At 33.5% G+C, this 12,563-nt stretch overlaps 1 protein-coding gene across 2 annotated transcripts in view; it reads right to left on the bottom strand.

Annotated features, from left to right (window-relative positions):
• BBS9 (Bardet-Biedl syndrome 9) overlaps positions 1–12,563 on the bottom strand; it is a 298,437-nt gene that overhangs the window by 225,301 nt on the left and 60,573 nt on the right. Inside the window, exons 14-18 of one of the 2 annotated variants that reach the window (XM_056482933.1) lie at positions 11,141–11,243; positions 10,105–10,209; positions 8,069–8,083; positions 3,533–3,673; positions 1,255–1,350 (exon numbers count right to left, since the gene is read on the bottom strand). In XM_056482933.1, coding sequence (XP_056338908.1) covers positions 1,255–1,350; positions 3,533–3,673; positions 8,069–8,083; positions 10,105–10,209; positions 11,141–11,243 — 460 coding nt within the window. The remainder of the gene's footprint in view (positions 1–1,254; positions 1,351–3,532; positions 3,674–8,068; positions 8,084–10,104; positions 10,210–11,140; positions 11,244–12,563) is intronic. The other variant, XM_056482934.1, reaches the window with a different exon arrangement.

Below are 12,563 nucleotides of genomic sequence, written 5' to 3' on the forward strand. Positions count from 1 at the left end.
TATCACTGCACTTCTAGTTTAGTTAAAACTGTTCAAGATCTCCTATTCAAAGAAATATTAAAAACAAAGTAACAATAAAACAGCATGTAAATAATGCATACAAAAAACCAATACAGATAGATTTGGACCTTAGAAATGTAAAATGATTCTTGGTACAATGAAAATTATTGTCCAGATGGTTTCTGTTTTTAACATATATGATTACATTATAAAAGGTATTACACATTATCTCATAGCTCACATCTGGCTCCATCAATATTTATATAGCCCATCATAAATACAGATTTCTGAAAACAGTAAGGAATATTATCTCTGTGTTGAAAAAATTTCACACCGACAAACCAAATTGGGATTTTTCACTCAAAGCAGTTTCCACAAAGCATTCACACCGTGTTCCAACTGAACTCTCTGCAGTGCACAGTTGTTCTTCTAGCTTTTTAATTTGTATTCTGCTGTATTAAATGAAGACTCTGTGCTCTGCTGGCATGGAAAATGCTAAACACAATTGAACATATTTGGTTCCAAGGCACATGCCAGGAAAGAGTTTAGCAAGTTGAGCAGTTGTGCAGAGCAACACCACAAACTCTTGAAAATTAAGAGAACCTATCTCTTTCAGAGAGCACAAATTCAAGTGGCTGGAACAGAACTATTTAAATCACAAACTGCTCTATACAAGAGATACTGGAGCAGGTAACAGCATATCCGCATGTATGTTCATGCACTCTGTAAACATAATAAGAAGGATCTTGAATCCATAGTCTCTTACTTATAAAGATATATAGGCACCTAAAGAGAACAGATGGGCATTTACTTAGATATAGAGAAGCAAGTAGGGTCTGATGCCTAATTTAAATCATGGATTACTCAAAGTCAGTGGGCAGTTAGAAACTTGCTTTTTAATCCCTTTCAAAAATTTCAGTAGGTGACTAATTCCAAACACAAATATTAAACTTTCTTTAAGATCAGGGTTTTTCCATTATTATAATGACAGTATTAGTTTATGAATAAAAACATTGCTAAAAGCTTTAAGAAAATCCAATTTCTTCAGAAAACTGTCATGTACTGTATTTTGACTATGATTTTTTTTTTTGTTATATAATTTTTTACTTCAGAGGAGGTAAGAAACCATCAATTAACATTTTGAAACTTCTGTGTTAATTTGCATCATCTTTCTTTGTATGATCCACATTCTCATTTTGTACATGTTCTAATTGATGATCAGACTTCTTTTATTCTAATACTGATAGAACTTACGTGATGTTTTTGAAGCAAGAAGAGTGGCTTTTGAACCACTTAAAAACTGAAATCCCAGAGCATTTGCTTGGTCACCCTCAGATGGATCAACAAAGTCTGAAAAAAAAAGTTAAATACCATTTTCTGTAATTTGACCCTGGCATTCAGCAAATTTCAATCCATAGCCAGGACTGTATCAATTTTTGCATAAGCAGAAGAATGAGATTTTTTCCCTTCTTAAGGTTTAAAAGTAACAAATATCAGTTTGGTACACCCTTCCTTCATTCACAGGTGGAATGTGAGCCACACACTGTTTCCCTTTCCCAGCCTGAAAACAAAACGTTAGTTTCCCAGAGGTTGAGTCTGTACATTCTAAAAGAACTGCAACTAGTATAGAGCCCAAAGACTACCACCTTTTACCAGGTGCAAATAATTTAATTCAAATAATTATGCAAAACTTTTGCAAAAATTACCATTAAAATGCCAAATTATTATTAAAATGCCCACTCTCTTTTTAGCTTTTGGCACAGAGCAAAACAAACATCTAGCTTGCTAAAACTAGCTACACTGCAAAGTCCATCCATGCCCACTTTTCTTTTCATTCTGTGTAGTGGATTATACCAATTTTAAAGGCTTAATTTTAGAATACCATATTTTAAAAACTATTCTTTGTCATCACTATTCCCACTACTTCTAAAAATAAGGCAAAACGGGGAGAAGGGATACAGTTTTATTGTACTCAACAAATAATTCAAAGTTTTTTCACATATTACATCATATTTATAAATATAAACATAATTAACAACATACTCTTTTAATTTAAATGGCATTTACAGAAATCAGAACATATTAATGCCTTCTCGGTCTTATGCTTTGTGTTGTATTCTCAACAATGCATCCCTAGGTTAAAAATAAAAGACAATGTGCTATTCTGAAAGCACTATTGCTTAGCTATAATGGAAGCCTACCATGAAAACCTCAAAATAGAGACTTTTAAAAAAATGTTGCTATGTTTCAAATATTACACAGCATATCCACTTGAGAGAAAAGTTATATTTACCTTTAAAATGAAGAGAATCATGCTACAAAAAAATAACAACCAAAAACAAAAAACAAACAAATATACCAACAAAGCCTACATCACTGTTCTCAGACAAATATTTTATATAAGCTTTAAAAGACATGCAGCTACTCCTTAAAAATACAATAGTAAAGTTGTTGGCCCATACAGCACTCAGCAAATTATTCCATAACCTTAGACACCTGAATTTCAAAAACTTAATCACTGCCAGATGAAATTACTCACAACCACTTTATAAGCCCTGTTTATTAATTACTTCTTGTGCTTATATGATCATTTAGATCCATGATATAGCCACAAAGTATTTACTGAAGTCAACTGTATTTTTTTTTGCCTGTGTATTTTTAAGCCAAATGAGTCACTTTGTTTTAATTCTCTTGAAATCTCTAGATAACATTTTTCTACACTTTTGAGTTACATACATTATATTTTATTTAACATAACAACTAGCACTCAGCTTGCCAGTGCACAGTAACATGATATTGGTTTCCTGCATGCAAATATTTTGTGTAATGCATCCTCAATTTTTATTTGTTTGCTTATGATTACAACATATTGTACCACAGAGTATTCCTGTGGTAACTTCCACCTCTTCTCTCTTCCAAATTGTGAGCGCATGATTACAGCAAAATTTACTTTCTTAACATTACACTTTATAGCACTCAATTTCATTCTTCTTTTTCCTGTCTTAAGTGGAAATAAACTTCTCCATCATGCTACTTTAATATAATGCTGAATAGAGAACATAACGTGAGTTTGCACATCAGAAAATGTTCAAGTCTTCTTTTCAGTCCAAGAATGCTACTGAAATTATTAAATATAATCAGCTTCAGACTGATACATCAAATACTCTACAAGTCATCCTCCAAAGCAACTATACCCTTTAATATAACACTTGCCACTTCTGCTTTGCCCTAAATACCTTCTTTTAAATGAATACCCAAGTTTTCCCCATTAGAACACCACTTAAGCAATTTTATGTAAAATTTTTGTCTGCATACACAAAAATTAGATCTATACCATGTAAAGAAATCTGCAGTTTTACCAGATGCAGGTATACTACCTTAGGTGTATTATTTTTGAAGTATTATGTCATCATTTCTTTCAAAATATATTTTTCAATATACTGACATGAGATTTTTTAATTACCTCATTACTTCACATGGACAAACAATTCCTGTTGGGAACTTCTAATACCTCTTACATTTAAAAACCTACCTGGAAAAATAGTGACAAAACTGATAGGAGGTTTGTTGGTATCAATAGTTAGCTTGTGGTTTGCTGCTTTTGAAGGTTGAGCTGGAAAGCAAACTAACTTCAAAGGCAGACTGAAGCTACACTGTGAAACTCTTGGTATTCCTAAAATGAAAGAACACAGATTCATTTTTCATTTCCACATTCTGAATTCAGGATACTTCATACCACTGTCCTCAAAGAGGTATAACAAGATATTTAATATGATTAAGGCATGCATTTAAACCTAAACTATATAAAATTCTCTTTCTTTTTAAATTTTCCACCTTAAATATCTTTAAATTTGAATACTACTAACTACTTTCTCAAGTGAACATTTTTATATGGAGGGGAAACCAAGAGCTCTTAACAAAACTACTGCATACTGTATTTATACTAATTATTATGCAATGAAGATTAGTTTTATTTAGTGCTCTAGGCAAACAATACCACTTCAACATAAACAACAGCTGTGTGATTACTCCTGATGCTTCAAATACAGAATTGAAGCATCAACATTTTCATCAGGAATATCACAAACTAAATGCTTTTTATGAGCATATTTACTCTTTTTTTTATATACTCTAAAATAACATCTATGCAACCTTCATATTATCTGTCAGAAGTTTGTGGCTTAGAAAAAGAATGTAGTAAATGGAGGTTATTATCCAAATGTATGTTCTTTCAACTTATTGCATCATAATAAAACAGAACTGTAGAACAAGCTGACTACTGCCTTGAATATTAGGATCTACTATCACAAGCAATTTCATCAGAATGGTGCAGGAGAAAAGAGAAAGTTTTAACAGTAACTTGTAGAAAACACATTTGAACGTGTCAAAAATTTTCTCAGATATAAATACTGTTTCAAACTGCCGGCATGTCAGCAAGTGCCTGGTATGTCCTATGCAAAAGGCAAAAGTAGTCATTGCTATGAAATATGGAGTACTTGCTCTGTTGAGAAGACAGATTGTGGGGTTTTTAAGGACATTTTTTAATGGAGCACCTATAGGAAAACTTTGTTTAACCAATTAGATTTTTAGAGACAATAAAGTAAGTTACTGCCAGAAAAGTAATGAAACTAATAGCTACATAGAGGTATATGCAGAGAGTATAAAAAATGAGCTCAAACATTCAATAGCCATCCAAGCAGCCCTTTTTGCAGGTAATTTTGGTTTTTTGATGCTTCTCAGGTGTCTTCCAATAAAAAAAAATTACTTCTAAGACTCATCTCAGGAAAAAAATGATACCATAAGGCTCAGATTATTCCCTGTGGTTGTCAATTCACAAGCTGTTTTGGATGGCTGATAATGCCTCCAAGTAACTATTCTGCAGAAGCTTATAAATATAAAATCATAGAAAATTGAGCAGAAAAATCATTCAAATTGAAGACAGGTCTTCATAATTAGAGTACCTCCAAGTTCCAAGGAAAATTCCTAAAGGAATACTTGATAATAAACCCATGATCTTTCAGAATGATTCATTAAACTGTATATTCATCATCTGATGGGAAAAGTAGATTTTTTCTTGATGACAGCATAAGACAAACATCTTAGTATTGAACTTAGAGACTTATCAACAGGAAAAAATTAATAGCAAAAGTAGTGTCCTGGGATGACTTTATAATACTGAATTGTATCCCCATTCGGCTGTTTAGCCCAGAAATAAGTTTTGCACCTTTAAAACTAGAAAGGACAAGTGATGGAATGTCTGAGGTGGTTGTATTCAAAAACACATAGATAAGAGCTTCAGCTTTCCTTCTGACAGACTGTGTCACCAGCAGCATACACAGTAGGAGAGAGCTCTCCTTTGCTTTTCAGTTTGGTTTTTTTTTTAGCTAGCTGAAGCACAGAAGTTCCTCAGACTGTGGCTCTTCTTTTTCTTGAAACTGTTCAAACCTGCTCTGAACTGAAAACCTAGAAAAACACCAGGAGCTTGCACCTGTGGCCCGCCAGGGTCTGGGTCGTGGCACTTGCCAGCACAGGAGGGACTGATAAGAGACTGAGAGAGGCAACCTACATCCCATAACAATGACTTTCTGAATTTGCCTTCTCTTCAGAACAGTGAGAGGTTTTATTGTGGTATATTATTCTTTTTTTTTTTAATTATTATTCTTGAGAATACTTTGCTTGTTAAATATAAGGTTTTTTCCGCTTTTCTCCAAGAAAATCTTTTCCTGAACCTGCTGGGGGAGGGGTCACTTGAATCTGCTTTCTAGAGGGACTCCTTTAGAAGTTTCCTCCCAAATTTGCCCTAAACCAGGAAAAAAATATTTTGACCTTTTTTTATATTTAAAACAAGACATTTTTCTTGTTTTTAAAGACCCTTTTTTCTATATAATCTGCTGTCAGTCTGCCTCATCATAAATATAACTTTTCAATATTTCAGACAAAGGTCAAATCAAAACTAAATCAAATATTATCTAGCTTTTGGAGGAGACTGGGAAAATTTTTAGTCAATTAATCCAAAACAGCTGCTTATAAGAAACACAAACAAAAAAGCTTCAACAAAATTTATCGCTACAGTGAAAATTAGGTGGGAAATGTTCCAAAGTATTTCAGAATTGTAAATGGTAGTAGGGAAACAAAGTAGTAGCCATGTGTGGGAGTCAGAATTTCCTCAACCTGTTGATACTCTGTCTAGCAACACATCACTCTTTGTAGGAAACAGAAAGGTAGAAACTTCCACAGATACTGAAGGGTTTCATTTGCAGCCTTGGAAGAAGCCTGGATTGATGTAAAAATAAAGGTACACAGACATTAAGCAGAGAAATTATATATTTATGTTTCTATAGTTGTAAGTAAGAATATGCCTAAAGTAAGAAACTGTATTAGGTAAGAAGGGATTAGGTAAGAAGGGATTTATAGTGTAGTAATGTAATTGTATAGAGTAAGCTAAGAGTTTAGATGTTACTATAGAAGCATATGTGTGTACATGTAGTAGTAGCATTGGATAAAAGTATATGCAGTGTGGCAGAATTAAGTAAAGGTGATAGGTCAGAAAAACAAAATAAACTTTGTGGCAACTTTCCATTGGATTGGAATGTTACATATTGCCTTGTAATGAAGAAACTTGTGACTACTTTGAGCTACGGCCAACTTCTTACTCCTTTAAAATCTCACGGCCTTTGAGGCTAATGTTTATCTGACTAATACATCATTTTTAGCCCAACAGTAGTCCCATCCCTTCATTAAGTCATTGATACCACTTCATTTAGAGTTCTGATACTTTGCATGATATACAATTTAGTACTGTATTAAAGAAAAAATAGTAGAAATAATTCAGATTCTCCTCTAATCTGAAACAAAACAGATGTCTAAAATTATCTCATAAGGTATTAGTATTTAAAGGCATACAATGCAATTACCTGGTATAAGTAATAAAACAGTCATATGCCCTGTAGAAACAATTTCATTTCCAAATTCCTCGTGCATTCATTTAGTTATTTTGAAACATAACATTAATGTGCATGATAAAAAGTGTCAAAACTCAGATCTCTCAATTTAGGATGTTAAATATTCAGAGAATTAATATTTGCTCTGGTATTGATCACCCTGAGTTTATGTAGCTCAGTGTACCCTACAGTAACCCAAAAAGATTCTTGTCACAGATAATTATACGAAGTTTACTGCGCTCTGCAATATTCTCTTCAGGATAAGGTCTTCATCTTGTTTTGATATTTCCTAAAATATCTCCAATCTTCATTTTTAGAATAGTATTCTTTCAAACTATATACACTTGTTTTTATATAGTTTATTAATTTTTTTAATTACTTTGTCTAGAAGAAAAATCCCTTTCAGTTGATCTCTAAATGTATGACAATCAACTTCTTAACCTTCCCAAAACAAGAAGGAATGTGTACTCAATATATTTCTTTTTAAATTTCATAAAATGTCTTCTCCAAGCATGGTATCTTTTCAACACATTTACAACTACACTGCAAAACCACCCTTCTCTCTTTTTATTCTATATACACATAAGCTAATTTTCCAGTCTTTTTTTGTCTCTTAATTGTACCTTTTTCAATAATTATATCTACCACAATCACAGCTAAGTTTTGTACTGCTGGTAGTCTCAGACAGAAAGCAGTCTTGCAGCCTTGAATGTTTCCAATAAGAATTGGAATGAAGGCATGCTGTGACATCATTCTCAGAGCTACTCAGCCCAAACATCATAAATGCCTAACAGCTGTTTCAGTTGCACCAAAGATATAATTTAGCTGCCTAACTGCTAAAACTAGGGGAAAAAAAACAGATATAACAAAGTATAATTATTTCCAATTTCCAATCTCAATGTACAAGGAATACTATGTGAAATTCCCATGTTACATTTGAGAAAGTGCAATATGCTTCACCAAGAAATATCCTTATGACCTCCTATTCTCTATATTCACACCTTCATAGCATCAAACCAAGAATAAGAACTTATAGAAATAACAGGCAAAATAACAGTTCCCTTCCAAATCTATTTAATTCAGCATGCACTGCCACCCATAAAACTGCATTTGTTGCATTCACTCACCTTCAGGATTGAGCTCTGCCATATAAGCAGCAACAGGACAAAAGGGGAGAATAATACATGAGATATTGCTCAAATTAAAAAAAAAAAAAAGAAAAAAAGAAAAATGAAATGTAACGGAGTTTTGAGAACTTAAGCCATATTTGTTAAGTAGACAATACATAAAGACATAATACTAGCCAAAAACCAGACATGAGACCACATTCATCAATAGTGCAACCCCATCCAAGTGACTGACTCATCAAGCTTCAGCTGTATGAATCCCACAGAGATAGAATGAAGAGCAATTTGGCCACAAATATGGATATCTTAAAAAACTACAGAGGAAACAATCTCTGTTCAGATAAAATGAAGTCACAGAAGCACTTAAAGTTTGTTTACTAGTATATTACATTTAAGGATTTGACTGCCAAGTAAGACTACTATTTGTATGTAATTCCACAGAAAATTCTCTCCGATTAATAAGTTAAATAAATATTTTTAAAAATTAGCAGATCTTAGTCCTAACCCTAATTATGTTCCTTCACTTAGAAATCTTTGAAATTCAATCACCAAAGATTAGTTTTTAAAATTTATTCTTCAGTTTCCATAATTCTGTTAGATGTCATGTCTACTTGTTCTTTTTTTTAATAGCATATAAACCATCAAACACATTCAAGATGCAAGATTTTCTTACTTCGCTAACCAAAAGGCTTGCAAAATCCAACAATATCTAAAATACAAATGTCAGTTTTATTAGCATTACCTGGAAGAAATAATATATTTATTTTTGTGGTCTTAGGAAGCAAAATTACAGAAACGAGACCAGCAAAACAAAACGCTAGCTTTCAAAATCAGAGGATATAAGAGAGTCACTAGTGTGCTACCAATTCTGTCATGCCAAAAATCTGTCTAGGGTCACATCTCTAATTTGGACAGTTATGAATGCACAGCATCTCATGTACAAGGAATATGCAGTCAGAATCACAAGACAGAGGGACTGAAGTTGTACTAGCTGTTCATGCAATTAAAAGGGAGGGCTTTTTTCTTTAAAAACATGCCATTTCATTATTTTTCTAGAAACAAACACTTTACTCATGCAACAGCCTAGACTACCATCATAAACACAATGTTTGAAGTGTAAAATGAAAATATTTACATAAATGTGCAGATAGCATAAGGTACTCAAGACCACCACTCTTCACAGAAGCCCTTAGTACACATGCACTTCTTTCACACCAGTCTATTCCATTTGTGCTGGCACAGCTCTGTCCTTGCATAGTGAACCAAATCAGCAAATCTGGCTGAGAAAGAACTGGGGAGAAAGTGCAGGAGCAAAGCCAAGCAGCAAGAAGTGAAGAACTGACAGCTTAAACTGGTTTATGCAACATTTAATATGGAAGCCCAGCCTAAATATAGTTGCTCAGTATCCTGACACATTCACCAGGCTGTGTGTAGAACACTAAGCTAATAAAACTTCAGTTATGGATAGCAGAATAAATTTACATATTCTATCACTAGGACACTGTAAAATCATAAAATAACGAGTGGGTTTCTACTTCTTTGGGTTAGTTTTTTGTTTGGAATGAGTATGTTCATCTGTTAAAAAAGGAAGTGAGGAATAATCACTCCCAATGCTTACTCAGATCTCTGAGTATGTTCATCTGTTAAAAAAGGAAGTGAGGAATAATCACTCCCAATGCTTACTCAGATCTCTTTCTCTGTGGGGAGGCAGTATCATCACATTGTGGAGAAGTGTGAATAGTCATAAGGATGCAATCAACTTCTCACTCCAAGAGGTGGAGCAGAACAGAAGCAAATTGATAGGACAGGGTGAGAAAGCTGGTACAGCTGTTTCCCAAGCAATGAATTTACCTCTATAAGATCAATTATACAAACTGATGCAACATAAAATGTTAACTAAACTGAAGACTAGATAAACTTTATTTCTTTAATTACTACTGCCTTTAGTATATTTCAAAATAACATTTATAGGAAACACATAGGGAAAAAGGCCTCAAAAAAAAAGGCACATCACTTTCAAGTCTCCAGTGGCTTACCTGTTGGTATATTATATGAAACCATACAAGTTCCTTCAAGTTCTGGTGGAGAGCAATTCTCCTTCAAAAAGACAGATACGACCACAGTTTCAGATGAATCTGGTTCTAAAAACAACACAAAATTAAATCAAGTAATAGGAGCATCCAAATGAAAGCAGTATATTTTCTAGAACTTTGAGAATTATTCTACTACATTATGATAGTTTCCCTATTAGTTCACCTTTATCAAATCACTGGAGAAGCCTTTTTTTTTTAATCCTTAATTTTTAAAAGGCAAACTATGGCCTCCAAATATCTTGAAGCATAACCTATAAAACAATTTGTTACACTGATCATGGAGAATATAAAAAGAAATGAGATTTACATTGCAATTTTAGTATTTACATTGCAATTTTAGTATTTTACAAATCCATTTGCTCCTATCACATGTTGAGAAAATATAAGAACTGCCCCTTCAAATGACAGTAGCATTCAGTAAAGCTCTGTTTCAACAGGGACTATTCCCACCTCAGAGCAGTAGTGGCCTACAGTTCCAACTGAAGCACCAGGCACACTTGCCTGACCTTCAGCTCCATGTAGTCTTAAATGCAATCCCACCTGCAGTCTTACCTGCAAACAGGTGATGTTACGTTGGGAACAGATGCTACTGTCCCCTAGTCTACAAACATACTGACCCTGTTTGTAGATCAAGACTGGCATTTCTATATAGACAGAAATGTTAGCAAAACAAAATAACCCAGCAGAAGTACTACAGAATAATTGGAGGGTTTTTGCCTCCATCATTAAGCTGCCACCCTGTCTCTCTTCACCTGCCACACATCATACCATAAACAAGGAAACAACTCCATTCCTATCTATTTCATCATCGTCCACCAAGCAGTATCTAGATGCTGTGGAGTACAGGCAAGGCAAACTTGTAATCGTTTTAAATGCTGCATATTTGCAACAATGCACTCACTGGAGGCTGGGCTATACTTTTCAAACCTCAGGGAAAGTAATAGTATACTACAGCTTTGGTGGTACCACCATAATTTACCTAAATCATCAAAGACAAACTGATCACAGGTCACTGCTAATGGAGCTTGCACACACACGGCCAGGCTTGGCTTCTGCGCAGTCACTCTGCTCTGGATTGTTATCTAGATCAAGGAACATGAGAGGTATTTAAAGGAAGCAACTAATTAATCTATATAGCAGGAAAAAAGTTCATAATCAACAGAAAGATACAAAAACCTGCAAATTTCAACTTCAAAACCAGTATTTTCATTTTACAATTCTTATTTACTCACAGCCAATAATGATATACAGTAACTTGAAAGATTACAAAAACCTGAGGGGACTTCTCATGTTTTTTGTAATTTTAACCCAAGACAAACTAAAGCCAAAGTATTAATTAAAGTATTAATTAAATAAAATTAATTAATTAATTAAAGAATTAATTGACTCCTTCAAGAGTCATGAGCATTCATTCCAATCCAGACAAACATAAAATTTTGCAATTTTTAGGTGATTATGGTAAAAGAAAAACCCCAACCAATAATAAAATCAAAGATAACCAAAGAAATTACTTCCTTTAACTGCAAACAGTAATGCATAGTCTACTGAATAACTTCAAGTTTATTTGTTTTTTTTTACTGCAAACAAAATTTAAAAATCAGTCTACAGGATACTCAGCACAAGTCCAGGTAATGAAAGCTCAGCTAAACATAGAGTAGCCCCCATTGCTTCTATTGTGCACAGTTATTTCACTGCAAAACCAATGGATATCAAAACAGTATCCCTAACTCATATCTAAAATGAAAGTAAAGTGGTAACTGAGATCTGAATGTGGTTTGCATAGACAGAGATCATGTATCTAATATCATCTATTTTGCATTGCTGGTCTACCAAGGAGCTCCCTACAGCCTGGTTAAATCAGTTTAGAATATTATGGCTTATAAAATGACTCAAGTATTAGGAAACTACTTAAACTACTTTAACATAATTAACATCAACATTGATTTAGGTTTAACAATACACCAGTTATAGGAACTTATCACAGAAAAAAGACTCTAGAAAAAACTGAATTTATGGTAACTCCTATATTTACTATTTTTGTTTGACTAAAAGGTACAAAATGAATAAACAAGAAAAGAGAATGGGGAATTAGGTCTTCCCATTAAAAAGCTTATGAACTATATAAATACATAATTCATTTGAACCTCTTTGGACAGACTTATCGCTGACTTTATCAGAATAGCGGTTTCATCCTGTATCATTTTTAGCACATAAAATTGCAGAAAAATATGTTGGACCAAGTACAAGTAAACCCCACAAGTCTGAGGTGATCTGGTTCAAACAGTTCAGTTACCCTCTGAATTTATCACTCTAGACAGAAAGAGAACTTGAAAGGTTCTTAAAAATGAAACTCAATTGATATTCTTGGAAGATCATCCTAAAGTCAGAAATAAAAATCATGA

Source organism: Oenanthe melanoleuca, chromosome 2 (genome assembly GCF_029582105.1).
Source record: "Oenanthe melanoleuca isolate GR-GAL-2019-014 chromosome 2, OMel1.0, whole genome shotgun sequence".
In the NCBI taxonomy this organism is placed as follows: Eukaryota; Metazoa; Chordata; class Aves; order Passeriformes; family Muscicapidae; genus Oenanthe; species Oenanthe melanoleuca.